This window comes from Eptatretus burgeri, chromosome 12, assembly GCF_056783735.1.
Source record: "Eptatretus burgeri isolate ZD-2024b chromosome 12, Ebu_testis_v1, whole genome shotgun sequence".
NCBI lineage: Eukaryota > Metazoa > Chordata > Myxini > Myxiniformes > Myxinidae > Eptatretus > Eptatretus burgeri.
In genome coordinates, this window is record NC_140972.1 from 30924231 (window position 1) to 30945275 (window position 21045).

The following is a 21045-nucleotide window of genomic DNA, read 5'->3' on the forward strand; positions in this document are numbered from 1 at the left end:
TTCTGGTCATTTTAGCGCAGTTCCATTTTGAAATTTGGAAAACATTTTGGATTTCAGTATTCACTTTAAAAATATTTGATAGTTTAGGGTTAGAATTTTTTTAAAGGAATTATTTAACAAGGTTCATTTGTTTTCCCTCGAAATACATTTAAAGATAAAAACATACAAATCAAAGTAATCCATGAAGATGTCCATTTTGTTTACTGGAACAACGACACACCAAGAGTGGACATGATCTAACACCATGGGCAAGCAAACCTGCAAACTTCCAGCTAAAACCAAATAAATACGAAGGTGATATAAAAGTAACGGCAACACATTTGTAATTTTGTCAGATGTTCAATGTATGTAAATCATAAAATCCTCGATGAATTAAAAGAAAAAAAATATATTTTTGTACACAAAAGGAAGAGGCTCATGGAAGAGCGAGGTGACAAAGGGGGAAAAATGGAATGAACTGACAGTAGCACCACAGTTGGACAAAACAAGCAGTGCAATGAATGAATGTGGAAAAGGAAAGAGAGGAAGGGAGGAAACAGTTACCTGCAAGTAAACGAATCGGGTTAGATTATGTCGGGTCAATGGGGGTATAAAAGATCATGGGCAAGGATGGGGGATGACGTGAGATGGTACTTCATTGCTTACTTAAGTCCTGGAGGGTAGAGCACCTGGTGATCATCTCTAGAAGGTGGTTCCACAAAGAGGAGAAAAGAGGACGAAATAATGAAGATGGTCGGTAAGTCCGAATAATTGGAGTTGAATCAGGAGGGGTGAATGCTACAGCACTTCAAGTTGAAAACCACACACACTCACATGCTGTTTGCTTTTGACAATTGTATCTTTAAGGATCTGCAAATGGTGATGTTCTGTGATGGAGTTCAGGATGCAGGAACGGCATGCAATCATCAACATTCAAAATGGCACATAGCTGGTGTGACGTAAGGACGCATCACCGAGAACTTGGCTGAGGTTTGTGAAGAACACGCATTGCCATACAAGATGGATGGAGGATGGCTCATAGCGTTAAAGTGGCAGAAAATAATCACAAGATGCTATGAGATGCTGCACTTCATTGTATTCATCGTATTTATGAACATTGACTTTATTACTCATCAACTGCACAAAGCTCTCAGGTGAAGATTTCCTGAACTCAAATGGCATAGGCAGCCATTCTTCTACACCACAATGCTCGGTGCCATACTAGCAGCATTGACAACCCAACTGGCCACACGTCGACGCAGGGTACTGGAACGCCCTCCATTCTCACCCATGATTCAAAAGCACAGAAATGACCGAAGATGGATACATCTTACAAACTGCTTGAACTTCAAGTGCCCAAAAGAAAGTACTTCCAGTGAAAGTTCACAAAAAACCCCCCCAAAAAACAAAAACATGGTTAGAGGTGGGAAGATCCATATTTAAAAATGAAGGCACCACCTGCTGGGCAGTGATACCACTTGGTGGTGTCTTCCTTTGCGCACAACAAATGGTGCACATGTTTTCCAGAAACCTGATAAAGTGTTGCTCAACACAATGGAAATTACATTGATGTATTGTAAAAGTGTGTAAATAAATTGATTAATGTGTTGCAATTCCTTTTGTTGGACTGTGTAATAAAGTTGTTGTGTGAAATATAAGTTTGACACGAGAGAATGACATTAAGTTATAATCACCAAAAATAAAAACCAAACGTGCAGATTATCCACTCGTGTACATGGTACACAAAATGGCGCAAGCTGTTCAAGCTTTGCAAAATGAAACTTAGACAATCCAATAATGCTGGGTGACCCTGGATTAAAAAAAGAGGAAATGCAATTGGCAAAATATAACATTGCTCCTTTCAATAACCCTCGAGCACCGTTCCTCCCCACGTAGGCTCACCTCTGGAAGTTCCTGGGTCGAGGAAACGTCCTGGTTTTCATGGAGAGTGGTATTAAACTGTTCCATGGATCGAATCAGCTCCACACTCTCTTCGAGGTGATGCGCAACACCTTCGGGTAGAGGCAGCGCGCGTATGGAGACCGTGCACTCCCCGCCTGGGGTGGTGACAGTCACAAGGCCGTCGCCTTCAACGCGAATGCCCTCAGAGAGGTGTCCTTCGGTCTTGCCTCTCCTCCTCCGCTGGTTTGCGAATCGGTTTTGACTCCCCATTTCCTCGTTAACCATGTCCACCTTTGGTCGACGAATGATGGTCTCTCGGAAAGGGATGATCGGAGCAGAGACGTCTATTTCGATCTTGGCAAAGCTGTCAAACAGCAAACCCAGGTACATGGACAATGTATTTTTACTCTGTCCAGTGCAACAACACATTACGAAGAGCACTTTTACACAAACGCCATCAACATCATTTAAGACCAAAACGAATCAACATTCAAAGTTTGTGACTGAGGATAAAGCCAGAATAAAACGGAGGCATCAACGACACAAATGAGAACACATTTACGACATGTTGGGACATGTTGCATTCGATGCAGGCCAACAATGGAGAAGCAGTGGATTGTTTTGTCACCACAACCCTTCTCATGTTGCATAACGTATATTTGGCCTCATTCTCAAAATGTATTACAGACATAACGTATCAGAACTACAATCAAAGGAAAACTACTGTAAAACGGCCACGGGACAGAACATGGTGTCTGATAATAAAGCAGGAATAAATTTCGTTGTTTATTTTTGTTGATGACAAACGAGCACAGCAAAAAGATAGTGATGACAGGTTATCTCAGTTGTCGGCAAACTAGCCTCCGATCCGACTGCTCGTCAATTTGTTGTGCGTGGACAAGAGTCTGACTAAAACTGCCATCATGGTTCAGCACCTGTAAAGGGCGTTACATCAATCCTTGAGATGGGGATATGAGGGCTTGTTCCGACTGCAGACGTCATGGAAGTTAAGAATGCATTTTTCTAAACACCTCTCTTCATACATAAAAATAATAAATTAATAATCCCAAAGTTGGTCGTTGTGTTTCTGACACCCATTTGCATTGAATATATCATTAACACGTACAATACCTTTGGTTATATTATATCCCAGACGTAAAAAATAATGTGTTGTGGTGGTTCGTACAGGATAGAGAGCATGTCATCACACTTGCTGGGAATGTTTGGAACAAGCTTCACTAAACTGCGCCATCAATATAAAAATAGTGGTGGGATGACTTCCTTTACAATACCTCATGGAGTCTTCATCCCTTTGATTGGAGTATCTGTGTTTAACGAGCACCGTGGTTCAAACCAAACCAACATAATTCAAAGATCATGCATTATCCAATGGCTGTTATGATATTTGCCCTTGAATGCACTGACATCCAATAATCATGAAAACACACTTGCATGGTTTAATCAACTTTTGCAAATCGACTTAAAAGACTAACGCAGCCAAGAGGCCTCATCAGCGCAAGCCAAAGGCAGCATCGTCCAGCACAGGCTGAAGCGATCACACATGGCTTTGACGATTCATCAAGGCGACTTGCCAGGTTGGTGAAAGGAAGGAGGTAAAGAAGCGAAGAGAAACGACCTCAGGGACAACGTTTTTGGGTCATAAAAGCAACGTTTGAGAATAAGATAATTCCCAATAAAGCAGAGTGCCTGCATACAATATGTACGAGGTACTATTTGATAAAAAAAAAAACACACGGACTCATCAAATGCAACTCGGTTATTGATTAATATTCACCACTTCATGGCAGGAACGCTGTTCTCGTTGATAAAATATTGTATACAGAACTATTGGCACATGGAGTTTCAAAAAAGGCAAAGGGCAGCAAGATCACAAACGGAGAGAGAATCATAGGGGAACCATGGAGCCAAAAACGTGTTATGTGAGTGGATGAGTGGCAGAAAAGGAAATGGAGAAAGAGGAGGGTCAGTGAGAGTAGAAGAGAAACAAAGCACGAGGTAATGATGGGCAGCACCCTTGAAAAGGTCGAGGAGGTTCTCGAGATAACAGACACACAAGGTCTGTTCTACAGACGAGAAAATAGAGGGATTACGAAATGGAGGTGAGCATCGAGCGTAGAATTAGGGAGGGAAACAAGGTGTGTGATTCTGAAAGAACAAGTGCGATTTGGGTGCGCTGGAGGAGAACAAAGGGAGAGATGGCAGAAGGAGTGAGGCCAGAAGATAAAATAAAATAGAGTCCATCAACCTGTCTGCTTTATTGAGGCCGTGTGCCCAGCTCTGCTTCTCACCCAGCGCTGAGAGCAATGGACTTGATCACCTCGAGGGTAGAAAGATTGGCATCAGCTGCACAAGTCCAGAATGGAGACCAATAATCCGTGATACATTAAATGAAGACATTAGACAAGAATGAGCTCCATTTGTCTCAGAATGGACTTGACTTAGCTGAGAATACTGAGCTGTCAGCCTTGCTTACTTTTCAATTCCTCACTTTGTGTATAAGTGGGGAAAAAGAAGGCTGACCAGCTTGAAATTTCAGGCTTTGAACACTTGTGAATTGTGGTGATATTTGCAGCTTTCTAAGATAAAGGCAGGAGACCAACTGAGATCCTTGAGACGAGTGAGGAGAGAGAAGAGGGCAGGGACAAAGCATAGTTCCTAAAGATTACAGTGCCAACACCATCAGGGCCAGTTGCAGAAGAGTGGTCATGATTGACCCAACCTTTCAAAGCTAGTGGGAGAAAAGTGCATGTGCTGCTGAGAGAGAGTCCATTATAGGGGGGGGAGCGAATGAGGACCTTGGTCATTTCAGCAAAGACAGTGTTAATATATTTAGCCTTTGTCATGAGCAGATATGCCTGGTGTTGGCTTCATGGTTAGGGTGGTGGGCTTTGGATCCGAGGGTCCTGAGTTCAAATCCTGCTCAGCTGTTGAATCAATACCAGGTGGGGCTAATTCGGCTTGCCATCCTTCCGAGGTCGGCAAAATGAGTGCCAGCATGCTGGTATACTGTGTCGGAGTGGCCACCTGTCCAGGATTGTGCCCAATAGCCAAGGAGACTGCTTAAGCAGCACCAACGCTCTGCACAGAGTAGAGTTCCAATCTCCTCTCCTCTCTCATGAGCAGTGTTTAACACAACTCTTCCCATTAAGCATGAAGGTAAACAAGGGGAGTGAGTTCTGGAGACAGAGTTGACCAAGAGCCACCAATCTTAGGAAGAGAAGAGAGACTTGAGAGGTTTGACCGCCGGTGAGCCTGATTTTGGGAAATGGATAGTCGAATGACTGACACACATGGGATGTGGTCTCGATGCAGAGGGATATGCAGTAGCCATAGAGTTTGATTATCAAGACAACTTCATATTAAGCAAAAAAAATACAAAATGTGTGAAATTGTTCTTTTTCTGGTATCTGGTAGGGTTAGGGTTAGTAGGTTAACTGGTAGGTTAACAATCTGGTAGGTTAACACTACTATAGTGGAACAAATTTTGTGAAACTGCACAAAGTCACAGGGGAATTGAGAAGACACCGTGGATGAGAAGGAACGACAAGCGAGTTGAGAACTAAACCCAGTTCGGTGAAAATAATGGAAAAAGTACACTGCACCATTACCGTTGCCGCAGGTCATCCAAGCAACGCTGCAGATGTACTTCCCCGGCAGTGACGAGCACATGCTCACCGCTTTCCTGGATCAGAACCTCCACACAGGAGTCTGCCTGGTTCAGCAATCGCATGCCCCGCACCAACTGGGACATCTGACCTAGAGATCACGGCACACCATGTTGGCTCGTGGGACAGCATCCTTGTTTTATTCCACAGACGTGCATGCTTTTACATTTGTATCAAATGGACCATAAACTGAACTCTAGTTTGTGTTATATATATATATATATATATATATATATATATATATATATATATATATATATATATATATATATATATATATATATATATATAATCATACAAATATTCCGATTTGAATTCTCTGTTACAGGGCATCGGTGCAATCGAAGCAGCTTCTTGGCAAGGATTATACTTGGTGGTTTGCCATTGCCTTCCCAGGAATTTGTTAAGGCAGGAATTTGGACTTTGACAATGGAGCCAGAGATAGCTTGCCTACTCTTTGCTAAGAACATCGTGGGATCTTTAACGCCCATCAAGTAATGCTGGCATATGGCACGCCCAGTTTCACGTCCATCTGAGGGACGGCACACACATTGATGAATCACACTGCCTGTGAAGCACCGGGGATGAATGTTTATCGCTGGGTTGGGATTCAAACCCAGGCTAGATAGATTTGAGGTGAGTGTGCTTCCCTCGAGGCCATCCTGACAGCCCATATTTATTATATTTAGATATATATTTATTATTATTTATTCTACAGTGAGAAAGGGTCCTGGAGGAGTTTGTACAAACACCACACACAGGATAGACATTAGTTAGACGTCAGTGTTCTTTTGCATTACAAGGACATTAGTAAACAAATGGCACATGGGATTTGAACCTCAGCCTCCTGCATCATGAACTAGAGGGATCAGATGGAAAGTGAACACTAAAAAGACAACCCAAAGAGGTCCTTGTGCGGCAGAAATGGTTCAGCAAAGCTGGAAGTTGCAGCACCACCACAGAAATACATTGTTGTGTCCAGCAAACAGCAGACTTTATCCAAAGTTACACACATATTCACAAACATACACATGCACACCTTCTATTCCATTTACATTAAATATTGAATGATAAATTCCATTAAAATACTGGAAAAAAACAATTGGATTCTGCACAACTGAGCTAAAGGAAGATTTAACAACTGTCAATGCCACACTTACACAATACGACTGACATTTTAGTTCGCAACTTAACGATTGACTTTATGTTAAACAGTGAAGATGTGGTTAAGGAAAAGACATTTCCAACAGGCTCTTGCATTTGTGAACGACATAGATAGAGATGTGCATTTTACAGAGCTGTCTTTTAAATGCGACAGTACAATTTGCCCGGCAATCACGGGCCCAAAAAACGCTCACTCGGATGTGTCGGCTCCACTGCGACACGCACAATGGGCAAAGCCTCCAGGTTCAGGGGCAAAAATGGGGGGCAGACGGCCGTCGAAGAGAGTGTCGCGGACTTCAACACGTGTTCCTCCAAACCACCGATACCTGGATAAAAAAGGAAAATGTTCAAAATTCCGTAATCAACCGGGAAGGAGCATCACGACAGTTACAGTCAAAGGCATTTCAATTGAAGGGGGAGGCAAAAGTCTCGACCTGTATTTAATTTTTTAATCAAGAATTGCCGAGCCAAGCTAAAATGTCCACAGCCGCCCCGGAGAGATCGCGATGAGCCCGTAACAACATGTGTCATTGCTGGGCTGGGGAGAGGTAGAGCACAAGCTCTACTTTTAAGAATGGATAATCTTTTTGGTTCATAAAACCTCGCAATGGTAAAGGCTCGTTAAGGGCATTTTAATCAAGGTCATGAATCTCGAGACACCACTATTCTCCACCCATAGCCCTTCTCCATCGTGTCGCATGCACTGCGTGTCAGATTTTAAAACTTGAAAAGCTTAAAAATATATATAAAACAGCCAAAGAAAGGCAAAGCGTATAAAGCCACGTTACCATGATAAATACCAGCCATAAAAGCCGAGCAAAGCACAGCGAGTCAAACAAAATGTAATAAAACAGGGATCCATCAAAAGCAGAAAGGAAAATATTTGCATTTAACAAGTAGGACAATTTCCTGCACATTATAATCCATGAGCACGGCCCTCAAAAACCTCTCATTTAATCAGATTAAGGTCCAAATTTGAGTCCGCACAACAATGCGGCAATGTTCCTCGTCGAGCGGCCACACCACTGGCATTGCGGCAAAATCACGATCGAACCACCGCAGCATTACCAAAACAGATATTAAAACAGCTCGGGATAAAGTGGCGTCTCCCCTCACTCGACGTCAAATAAATATTGCGTTCTCGTATGCCACAGCCCGACGTAGGAACGAAAATGCGAAACATGTTGCAGCTGTGCCTTTTACGTTGCTTTTTCCAATCAACCACTTATACGGTGCGACAGAGTAGCCGAATGGCGCCACGACTGCCATCTTGCCCTCATTGCTTTCCGCAAGGAAAGGCTCGAATCTCGGGTAATAGAAGGCATTCGGCTGCGTGTGGAGGGGTCACGCGTGGGGCGGAGGGACTCTGTGGCAGAGAATACTCGATTCAAGCTTGGGCTGTGGACGGCACGTGCCAAAACTGGAGGGCACTGAGTTTCAGGCACACATGCCCAATGCTCAGAGCAACAGAGGTGTCGCAAAGCAGCGGTTTTGTTGCCAATTAACTGAAGAAAGCTAACCGTTCATCCAGGAGATATCCAAAAAGAGGAGTGAGATGCAATAAGCCTTCCTGTACCTTCCTGGAAAAAAATGAGTCACGAAGGTAATGAATGAAGATTACACTTACAAGAAGAAAGAACAAAGATAAAATTATTTGATAATTGCCTTGGAAGTGCTAAAAACAACACTTGCATGGCGAAAATTGTGCAAGAATTCCTTGACACGTTGGGTAGACTGACTGACCAGCGCCACATGACGTGGCAAGTATGCAAATTGAGACAGGAATGGGCTGTAAAAATCACAGGACTTTTCATGACATCGTAACTGGAAACAATCACGTGATCTTGAAGGAGTTTTGTGGGGCTACGACGGCAATTACAGCTCAGCGTAGTCGTTTAACAATTTAAAATTACGACCATTCTCTTAATGCAGAGCAATTCTCATCCGACAGGATGCTGGACAGGTAGCACACTTACCTTTGAACTATCTGGTCTGGATTTGATTCCCGACCAGACGATAAACTGTCGGAGTGCTGCTTCACAGAATGTGATCACAGAGCCAACGTTGAATCACGGGGTGTGAAGGCACCTGGCTTAATCTCTTCGTTGGAGGTTAAGCCGGTTGTCTTCTCGGCTCGCAAAGATCTCACGGTCTTTAGCTTCCACCGGCTCGTCTCGACATGTATTTTATGACATCATCACACATACATGCAACCAAGTTTGATTTAAATCCCTGAATCCAGATTCAAAATATTAAATAATTCTGGCTACCTTTTGCAAAGAAGAGGTGAGTTATCTCTGGCACCCTGAACGAATTACAGATTCCTGGCCGAATCAGCTCCAGTCAAACATCATGCCTTGCCAGCCAGGTCATGAAAGACTTGGTTAAAAAAAAAAAAAAAACTTCCACTGTTGAAGTAGTCGGAGAAGGTGCGGCAATAATATATTGGTATTAAATGAGACTTTATAATGCAATAATAAAGACCTATTATAATAATAATAATAGGGAGTAATTGCACCAGATTTATTCACTCACCTCATCACAACTTGCTCTTTTGCAATGGACTATCGGTTACCCTTTTTCAGTCTAAATTTGCATCGATTCCCGAGCTTAAAATTCAGCACTTCTGGAAGGTTAACACTACCATAGTGGAACAATCCTCACAAGGCCTCAAAGGAAGTCGACCGATTGTCCATGGTGACGATACCATGCAAGTTTGGGGAAGGCAATTGTTGTATTATTTCTTCAACACGTTTTTGGGAAAGTTGCCATCAGAAGGTACTTTTCCGTGACTTTGGATGAAACGATTATCTCCAAGTTTGCTTTTCTGTGGCTCCATTCAAACTCGCGTTTGCACGCATCCGAAAACTGTGCTGGCAACCAACCAGATGACTTGATAGAATGAATCGAATCACAATATCGATATATTTTCCACACGTGTTCACTGATTATTTAATTTAAGCAAAAGTTAAACTGCATTTAAAGTAAAGAAATAAAATAAAAATTTACAATTTTGTTTGTTCAATATCAGTTCATGCCTGGTGTTGGCTTAATGGTTAGGGGGTGGTGGGCTTGGGATCCTAGGATTCTGAGTTCAAATCCCCCTCGGCTGTTTAATTATTACCAGGTGGGGTTGACTCTGCCTGTCATCCTTCCGAGGTCGGCAAAATGAGTGTCAGCTCGCTGGTATCCTGTGTCAGAGTGGCGACCCGTGCAGGATTGTGTCCAATAGCCAAGGAGATTGCTTAGGCAGCTCCAACGCTCTGCACAGAGTATGGTCCCAATGGATGGAGTATCAGTTCCCTTTTCATTCACCAGTTCCAGCCAGGCAGCAATATTTTTTTTAGATCCTCATGGAGGATCTCTAAGTCTTACTCACGTTGTTGTTCTTGTGGACTTTTTTGTTTCACAGCCTACAGTTTTCATCGAAACTTTCTGAAACTTGGCACATATATGTAAAAATACCCCGCGCAGACAGTAACCATCTCCGATTTTGAAAATTCCTCCTGGAAAAAAAGTTATGACGTCAAAATATCTCCGCTAATGGAAATCGCCTAAAAGATTATCTCCGAAACTCGGCAAGCTTTTTGAATTCTATTTGCGGGAATCGAACAGGGCATTAGCAGAGATGAATTAACGCACATATGATACATCACTATGACACACCGGGCGTAGTGGCGTGTGCCTGTAACCCGGCTACTCGGAGGCTTGGGTTGGAGGATCGCTTGAGGATGGGGGCTCTGCACTGGGCCGCGCTATGAGAGGGTGTAGGGCAGCCCGGAATCATGGTGAAACCCAATCCTTATCCCTGTGTCGTAAGAGGCGACCAGGGTTGCGTCAGGAAGGGCATCCGGCGTAAAACCTGTGCCAAATCAGTATGCGGATCATAACGGATGATGCGCTGTGGCGACCCCCAACGGGAGCAGCCGAAAGAAGAAGAACATGATACATCACTATGACGTCATATCAATTTTTATGACATCATTCCTATTTTTTGTTTCACAACCCAGAGTTTTCATCGGATCTTCGTGAAACTTGCCATGTATATGCAGAAAGCCCACGCGCAGGCAGTAACCATCTCCGATTTTGGAAATTCTTCCTAGAAAAAAGTTGACGTCATAATATCGCCGCTAATGGAAATCGCCAAAACCATTATTTCCGAAACTCGGCAAGCTGTTTGAATTTTGTTTGCGGAAATCAAGCCGGGCATTAGCACAGATAATTTATCGCAAACCTGATACATCACAATGACGTCAAATTCGTTTTTATGACGTCATCATTAAGAGGACGAGGATCTTAGCTCATTTGAGCTTGTTTGAAACCCAAAGTATCTAATCACTGTATTATTAAATAAATGTATGACACGTTGTGAACTGCCTGTTGTTTTTAAACCATTTCAGTTTGCAATGGCCAAATTAAACACAGACATATGTACATACATACATACATACATACATTTCAATCACCTACATGCTACAGTACGTACTTTGGGAGAATAGCAAGTGCAAGCCTTTGATAATCACACACAAACGTAAATTCCTTTCTCCACTTGCTTTTTTTCGCCAACATGGTTCAACGTTAGGATTAAGCAAACAGTTTTCGGTGAGTTACTACTGCGCACAAGCTCTGCTGCAGAGATTTATGTCACGTTAACGCATTTGGCAAACTTTTTGATACACCGCCAATGAATCTGGCTGAGGGAAACAATATTATTCAGGCCTGTGTCAGTCTCGTTCTCTTTCAGTTTCGGCCAGCGCTGTAACAGGCCCCAGATAGGTTCTTCACACAAGGAGCCAAAAATGTCATGGGGTGAGAGGGGGGGGGGATACAGTTATTGAGGGCACGAGGAATGCAAAACCCAAACGGTGCCTTCTGCTACACAGACACGTTCCGGAATGAGCAAGCTCTTGCTGCATCAAAAACAAAAGGATTCGGAGTTCAGGAAATCAGCGCACAGGTGATGTCAGATTGGTCGGATCACAGCATGGCAGAAACAAGGTAAAATGAACACACAACAAGAAGGGCACTCTGCGACGACATGACGTCACCAGATATGCCTCTGCCATATTATGAAATCATTCTACATACTTGCACCAAGTTTTATTTATATCCTTGAATCCAGATCCAAGAAATTAAAAAATTCTGGCTGACACAGTATGCGGCCGATCAGGATGAAATTTAAAACATACATTTCACATGACTATTAGATCATAACTGTGGCGTTTCACGTCGATTGATGACGTGGTGCAACAGAAATATTATTAAAAGATTTTCTTTCAATCAATCATGGCCTCCAGACCATGTGACCTATTAATTATTCATGAACACCCTGGTATACCCAAGGCTTAGGGAACGTGTGGGTGAAGTTTCCCCAAGATCGGTCAAGTCATTTCGGAGAAGAGGATTTTTAAAGGTTTGTTCTTCAAAAAAAATCATAGCTGCCAAACCCATGTGACCTATACAATCATATGTCGAGAACTTTTTGTTCCTCATGGATAGGCTTTTGCAAAGAGAGATAGGCCTTTGTTCCACACCTGAGGGCAAGCTTTAGTGCCACAGACAACATTATTATCCTGTCTGTATCGTCTTGGTGGAATTCCTGCATAAATTTGACATTTTCACAATGATCATCAACACGTGTAAAAGTTTTGCTTCGATCTGATCGCAGTTTCTGAGAAGAGTTTTGAGGGGTTTGAATGTATAAAAAAAAAGCCTGCCGAATCACGTCACCGATGATGTCAGAAATCCCCCTCCCAACCCCCACTAAAAATTTAGCCCCAGATGACCCTCAAAAATTTTCATACTCATCGGATAAAGCATTCGACGTTTGCAATTATGACGTCATGAAGAAGCAACCCATGACATCAAAAAAAACAAAAAAACATTTCCCATGGGGAGTACTTCACATGTGCCAAGTCTCAATTTAATTCCATGGGGTCGCTTCAGAGATGGAGGTCCAAAGTTTTTTTTTCCTTTTTTCCAACATGGCTGCCACACCACATGACCTATGATGTCATAATTGTCATTACAACATTCTACATGGGTAGTGACACCTATGGTGAAAATTTCGTGTCACTCGGATATCCAAAAAAGAAAAAAAGGCCACCAGAGACTTCGTCAACGGAGGCACAAAAATCATTTAAAAACTTACAGATGTAAAACATATGGAGGAGAACGTTGTGTTATTATTACGTACAGGACAAGGTCAAGAGAAGAAATTATGTACCTTCACACAAATTGCAAGGACAGGAGACAATGGACAAGTTAAATTTATATGGGACTAGACCTGTGATTTCAATGACATCACATGCTCAACAGAGTACCAAATAAGCCAATGCAGAAAATAAGTTTAAAAAAAAGAAAGACAAAGTTCCATACCAACGTTCTTTTAGTAATTTTGCTGTGTGGAGTTAAAGGGCGAGGCCGTATTTATGTACAACTAAAATGGCCGCAAGCCTACCAGTCGGCCATCTTTGATCAGATCACAAAATAAAGTGACAGGCACGTGTATGCCATCACGTACTGTGCCTGCGGTAAATTTGACCAAAATCAGACCATGCATGTCTGAGAAATGGTTGGGGACACGTTTAAGTTACAAAATGGCCACCAGTCAGCCATCTTGGATCTGATCTCGAAAAAAAAAGAATGACGTGCTTATGCAAGCCATCATTTATTATTGGTTTGCCAAGTTCGAACAACACCGGTGAATGCATGTCCGAGAAGAGGTCGAGGACGTGTTCAACATCGGGGTTTTTTTTACAACTAAAAATGGCCAAGTCGGCCATCTGTGATCGCATGAAGAAACAAAATGATGTGCATATGTATACCATCATGTGTTGTTCTTGTGCCAAGTACGAATAAAATCGGTCCATGCATGTCCGATATATGGTTGCGGATGCACGCACGCACGTACGGACATGAAAATCGAGACCAAATCCATAAACCCCGTTTTGGACTATACGTCCAACGGGGGCTTATAATAAATCTACCTATACTCGAAAGCAGGAAATGTCAATTTGCCTCTCTCTTCCTCCAATTACTATCTGATCTCGTCCAAACCTTACATGTGTATTAAGGAGGCTATCAGAGGGTTGGGGAGGGGGTGTAGGGTGCTCGTGAAGGTCCAAACTGTCATTGAAAATCATGAAGGTGTAGTGTGCAGCAGTAAGAACCCTCTCTGAGTAACAAGGAGAATAAAAGAAATGTTGGCTGTATGAAAGGTGCTAATGGAGTGTCGAAAGACAAAAGGCTCATAATTCTGATATGGCAGAAAGACTTAGAAAAGGCAAGGTTTTATGAAAGGAAAGATAAATGGGTGCAGAACCATATTTATTGATCACTTTTGTGAGAATAGCTACATCATGAAGTAGAGCTTGAGAGACCCTAACAGAGACCCTAACAGAGAGAGACCTAAGTAGACCCTAACAGCTTGAGATATCCTGCTCACAGACAAACAGATAGACAGTGGTGAAAATAACCTTCGTCCACCTTTGGTGACAGAGGTAACTAGAAGAGCACTCGGAAGAGTGCATACCTCCAAGACATAATGCCTGATCCACGAGAACATATCGGGCCCATTGCATATTTGAAATATCATGCTATACAGTACGATATCATTTTGGATCTTCACCAAAATCGATTCAATTCGTCCTTGCTACACACCCAACGTGTCCACCAAGTTTCGTCCGAATCCGTCCAAACTTTTTGAGATATCGTGCTATATATCGATTTAGCACTATCTCTCAATGGTGAAGAATCACTTAAGAAATCATCAGATCCGTATCTGGATTCTGATCTTCACCAAAATCTAATCAGTTTGTCCTTGTCACATACCGAACCTGTCCACAAAATTTCATCCGGATCCGTACACAACTTTTTGAGATATCCTGCACACAAACAAACAAACAAACAAACAAACACACTTGAAAGGGGTGAAAACATAACCTCCTTCACCTTCAGTGGTGAAGGTAATAAATATAAAGGGGCTTCTGGACAATACAAGGTGTGTTCAAAAAGTATCCAACGTTAATTTTTCGGGCGTAAACAAATGAAGCTCGGGAGACGTGGTTTGGTGCACGTATGTAGGCGATCCTAATCCGTATGCGTGAATATTTTCCCGCCTGCAGAAGCTGTCAGTCGCCGACAGACCGCCGATGAGTGAGGAAGTGTAAGTGAGCGCCGTCGGATTTTCGTTTTTGACAAAATGACGGAAAAACTTGAACAACGCTACTGCATCAAATTTTGTGTAAAGCTTTGCAATTCACAAGTGGAAACGATCCGCAAGATTCAACAGGCCTTCGGGAACGAAGCAATGGGCACCACACAGATAAAAGAGTGGTACAACCGCTTAAAAGATGGTCGCACATCAGTGGAAAGTGGAGCACGTTCTGGTAGGCCCTCAACATCCCAAAATGAGATCATCATTGACCAAGTGAGGACCCTGCTGATGCAGGATCGTCGAATCACAATCAGAGAACTTGCAGACGAGGCGGGCGTCAGCATTGGATCCGTTCATTCCATTGTGACTGAGGATTTGGGCTTTAGGAGAATCTCAGCGAAGTTCGTGCCAAAGCTGCTAACGATCGAGCAGAAGCAACTCCGTTTGGAGATCGCACAGGACATGCTGGAGACCGTGAACAGCGATCCCAACTTCTTCAACACAGTGATCACTGGCGATGAGACCACAGTGATCCGTCATTTTGTCAAAAACGAAAATCCGACGGCGCTCACTTACACTTCCTCACTCATCGGCGGTCTGTCGGCGACTGACAGCTTCTGCAGGCGGGAAAATATTCACGCATATGGATTAGGATCGCCTACATACGTGCACCAAACCACGCCTCCCTCGCTTCATTTGTTTACGCACGAAAAATTAACGTTGGATACTTTTTCAACACGCCTCGTATATTACATGCAAATACAGCACGACTTGTATACCTAGGTGAAAACAAGGGGGTAGAAGGAATAAGGGAGAAATTAATAAGATAAATAAACTCCAAATGTTAGGCAGGGTCACTTGCTGCGGTTTGGTCCTCTACAATGTTTTGGCTACGTTACAAGGGAACGTCACAAGGCTGTACACACATGGGAAGCTTCCCTTCTCCGTCCAACCGCCACCTATGAAACATTCAAACTGCATCTCATTTTCCTCCGGCACCTTATGACGAAATGTGCTGGACAATAAATAAATGGGCATGGCAGGGGCGTGACGATCGCAGGGTGGTGGGAAGCGTCGCACCTGAGGGTGAGCCTGGGTGCCACAAACAGCATTATTATCCCATCTGCATCTTCTTGGTGGAATTGCTGCACGTATTTGACATTTTTACAATGATCACCACTTGGGATGCCAATTAAATGGATTTTACAGAAATAAAAGTCACGACAACATGAAGGCCAACAAAATAATCAGGGGAAGGTGAGGAACTGAAGTCAAGAACCAAAATAAAACATTCGAGAGCCACCCTCTCTTGGACGTATGGACCACGTGATCCAAAATAATCACACGGATACAGAGCTAACACAACCAAGGCATCACGGATCAGTTTCGGTGGCTTCACAGTACGTTTTCTAGTGCTCGACTATCCAGTAGTCTTTGCACACCATAGCCGAGCAGCAGTGTGAAAAAAGCATCGAACGATGTGCAAACCACAACTGATGACAGCTGAATCGCAGATGGTATGAAACTCGTGCAAAAAAAACAATGGCCAAGACACCGAAGTTGTCGCAACAGTTGCGGAAGGACATGAGGAAAGCATGCTTGGCAGACGGAAAACCGAGTGCTCCTCTTTAAGCATATAAGCAATACTTGCAAATGAGCAGCAAACAGCTTGCAGAACCAAATCAAAGTCAAAGGCTGATGTATTACCATGAATCAAAATTACATCGTTCACGCTAATGGCAGCAAGGGTATGTAATTGTATTCGGTCTCGAACATGATACTCGAAGAGATCCCTTGAACCAAATTCAATTCTCATTCATTAGCTGCAACTTCAATATGCAAATGAGGCCAACATCAGAAATGATTCCGCAAGCGAATTGGGTTAATTAACACTCACTTTCCGATTCTGCTGCAGCTACTAACCGCCTAACGGCAACCTGGGACCAGGGTCGTGCACAAGCGATCCAAATCGACAATTCCAGCGAATGCTTAATGGACAAGATTATGTTAATGAAGACCCGCATTCTGAATTTTCATGCAAATTTGAGTCACACTTTAAGAATTATGCAAATTTTATCTCGTGTGAAAGAAAGCATCATCAGTTGGGGACAATGCTTCGCACACAAGTGGTGCAAAGGGCAACAGGAAGGCATGATGGAGCATCAACAGACCCAACATCCAGGACTATGATGCCACTCGCTTGGTTCGCATCTCTGCATCACGCCTTTCATTAACAACAGAATATTTTTGGCGAGAACAGTGTTCGAGGATCATGCAGACAGATCGAGCACAACTTGGTTCAGTCTCGGGTACGAAAAAAAGTAATAATTTTTTTTTTCCATTTGCTATTGATTGAAAAGAAAAAGAAAAAAAAATAGGAAGAAAACCCTCAAAGAATGCTGATATTTTTGTCCGAATCAAGTAGTGTCAACACAATCAAATTCACCTGAGTAGCTGCAAACTGAACGAGGCATCAAAATAAATAAATAAATAAAAAACGATGACGAAAACAAAAAGCGCGAAATCGATCCGGCAAATCCATAACCGCTTTGGTCAAATGCACACGAGAATACCAAACATGGCGTTAAAACCTTCGTGTGTTCGGAGTCCGAGGAGCAGAAAAACACACGGACATGGCAAATCCGTGTACCAATTAAGGTATTCAAGCTGGTCTGGCAATATGTTGAAGTGCCTTTCATTCCAAAACGTGCGTGAAAATCGTCCCGTTCGAACATTAATATAGGTGGAAAAAGCTTGATTATATACATAACCCAGTCATTATTTGCCCCAACGTCATTAAAAATAAAACTCACAAATCAGGATTGTTCACAGTAACAATGCACACATCTTAGTCAATAAATTAACAACTATAAGGGCACTCTTCGAAGTCACGTCATCGCCACATATCCCTTCACCCATATTATGACATTATTATGCATACTTGTGCCAATTTCGATTTAAATCCCTGAACCCAGATTCAAAATATTCAATAATTCTGGCTGCCAGATCATGTGTCCGATTAGGATGAAAATTAAAACTGATATTCCCCCATCACTACTAGATCACAATAGTGAAGTTACATGTCAATTGATGAAGGGGGTTCAAGAGAAATAATTTAAAAAAAAAGATTTTCATTCAACCCAATATGGCTGCCAAATCATGTGACCTATTAATTACTCCTCAACAACCTGGTATCCCCATGTCTTGGGGAACATGTGGATGAAGTTTCCCCTCGATCTGTAAAGCCGTTCTGGAGAAGAGGGTTTTTAAAGTTTGATTATACAAAAAAAAAATCATAGCTGCCAAACCATGAGACCCAAGAGATCATGGGTGGAGAACGTTTCATTCGTGGATAGGCGATCATACGTGTAAAGTTTTGCCTCGATCTGTTCAGCTGTTTCGGAGAAAATTTTGAAGGTTTTTAAAGGAAAAAAAAATGGTAGCCGAACCACATGACCGATAATGTAATCAATTTCCCCCCATACAATGTAGCCTTCAAAAATTTTCATGCTGATTGGACAAAGCGTTTGGCATTTGCAATTATGATGTCATAACGAAGCCACTAATGGTATCATCAAAAAAAAAATCACACTTATTTTCCAAGGGGAGTACTTGACATGTGCCAAGTTTCAATTTTCTCCATGGAGTGGTTTTGGAGATAGAGGTGCAAAGTTTTTCTTTTCTTTTTTTTTTTTTCCAACAGAGCTACAACACATGACCTATGGTGACATAATTATCATTAAAACATTCTACATGAGTAGTCACACCTATGGTGAAAATTTTGTGTAAAGCGGATAAGCGGTTGCAAATAAAACAGAAAATTAGCATTGGACGGACAAGCCAAAAACATAATGATTCTGGCGACTTTGTCGGCGGAGGCATAAAATCTGGGTTTGGAGGTCACAAGAATCATCCTTGTAGAACTTCCAACCATAAGTCAAATGATCCAGACGTTAGGAGACACACTGACGAGAGGCGGGGTACTCCAAAACTGGATTGTTTGCTACCAGTACTGTCGTCACCAAACGACAACAGGTGTGTAACGTAGCACAGTCTGTTTGTATATTTACTTTTTACCGAGTTTCAATGACCGTGGAAGAGGGAGGGTGTACAGAGGTTACGCACACACACATGCATACACGTTTTTCAAAAATGAAAAATGAGGAGCGTTCAAAAATGTCCAATGATCAAGGTCCAAGAAAAAGCAACATTATATTTTCAATGTGTGTGTGTGTGTGTGTGTGTTAGTGTGTGTGTTAGTGTGTGTGTTAGTGTGTGTGTTAGTGTGTGTGTTAGTGTGTGTGTTAGTGTGTGTGTTAGTGTGTGTGTTAGTGTGTGTGTTAGTGTGTGTGTTAGTGTGTGTGTTAGTGTGTGTGTTAGTGTGTAAGCACCTCTGAGCTGTCTAGCCTGGGTTTGAATATTGAACCAGATATAACCTATCACCCTGGTGGTACAATTTCACAGGCAGGGTGAAGCATCAATGTGCATGCCTTCCCTTAGGTCGATGTTAAACCGGGCATCGCATCTTCCAGCATTAGCAAGTGGTCTGGTTTTGGAGGTCCTCGACACCAGCTAATACCGCTTGCTATTTTGTGAATGAGGTTGTTATCTGGGCAACTTCTACACTATAAACAAATTGACCCAGTGGTTCACAGGTTTTATGTCAACAGCCATGGTTGACTACAAAGGGCAACTACTTGGTGATAAAAAACATATATATCCATTTCTAAGTAGTGAAGCCACTTCAATATTTGGGTACGTCCTTCCTTCCTTCCATCCGTCCTTAAAAAAAAAACATGAAGAAACAGAATCTTTCTAACCCACCATGTTTACTTCAAAATGGTTCTAAAGTTAAATTTCAGAAGAGGGTTCTAAAGGGCAATTCTAAAGGGTAATTCTAAAGGGTCATCCCAGAAAAGGGTTCTTAGGAGTAATTGCAAAGGCTCATTCTAAAGAGTCATCCGAAAGGGTTCCAAAGGGTAATTTTAAAAAGGGTTCTAATGAGTATTTCGAAAGGGTTCTAATGAGTGATTCTAAAGGGTTCTAAAGGGTCATTCCAAAGGGTTCCAATGAGTATTTCGAAAGGGATCTAATGGGTCATTATAAAGGGTTCCAATGAGTATTTCTAAAGGGTTCTAATGAGTAATTCTAAAGGGTTCTAATGAGTAATTCTAAAGGGTTCTAATGAGTAATTCTAAAGGGTTCTAATGAGTAATTCTAAAGGGTTCTAACGAGTAATTCTAAAGGGTTCTAATGAGTAATTCTAAAGGGTTCTAATGGGTCATTCTAAAGGGTTCTAATGGGCCATTCTAAAGGGTTCTAATGGGTCATTCTAAAGAGTTCTAATGAGTAATTCTAAAGGTTTCTAATGAGTAATTCTAAAGGGTTTTAATGGGTCATTCTAAAGGGTCCTAATGGGTCATTCTAAAGAGTTCTGAGTAATTCTAAAGGTTTCTAATGAGTAATTCTAAAGGGTTCTAATGGGTCATTCTAAAGGGTCCTAATGGGTCATTCTAAAGAGTTCTGAGTAATTCTAAAGGTTTCTAATGAGTAATTCTAAAGGGTTCTAATGAGTAATTCAAAAGGGTTCTCATGAGTAATTCTAAAGGGTCCTAATGGGTCATTGTAAAGGGTAATTCTAAAGGGTCATCCTCAAGGATGAGATTGGGACCATACTCTGTGCAGAGCGTTGGTACTGCTTTAGTCGTCTCCTTGGCTATTGGGCACAATCCTGGACAGATCGCCACTCCGACACAGGATACCAGCATGCTGACCACTCATTTTGCCGACCTCAGAAGGATGACAGGCCGAGTTAACCCCACCTGGTATTAATTCAACAACCAAGCAGGATTTGAACTCAGGACCCTAGGATCCAAAGCCCACCACTCTAACCATTAAGCCAATACCAGGCAGAGAACCCTTCCCAAGACTTTGGCTGCAGAATTTGTCTCAAATCATTTCTTGTCTTGCGATTCTTTGTGATGCAACTCTGGTGATACCTGTGAGTCTAATATTTAAGAAGTGTGACAATGCAGAGACAGCAATGCATCTTTCTAGGCACATGATGCCATAAGATGCCAGTGGAATATTGAAACAACTCCTTGTTGCCCCGTTTCAAAATGAGCAAAATAGTAACCTAACATTTCAACGTTCACA

General features: G+C 42.3%; 1 protein-coding gene across 6 annotated transcripts in view; it reads right to left on the reverse strand.

Moving 5' to 3' along the window:
* The window catches only part of EFL1 (elongation factor like GTPase 1), a 123762-nt gene that overhangs the window by 46802 nt on the left and 55915 nt on the right, over positions 1-21045 (reverse strand). For all 6 annotated transcript variants that reach the window (XM_085850027.1, XM_085850032.1, XM_085850028.1 and 3 more), the window contains 3 exons: positions 6926-7057; positions 5511-5658; positions 1882-2245 (listed from right to left, as the gene is read on the reverse strand). In XM_085850027.1, the coding sequence (XP_085706153.1) occupies positions 1882-2245; positions 5511-5658; positions 6926-7057 (644 nt within the window). The remainder of the gene's footprint in view (positions 1-1881; positions 2246-5510; positions 5659-6925; positions 7058-21045) is intronic.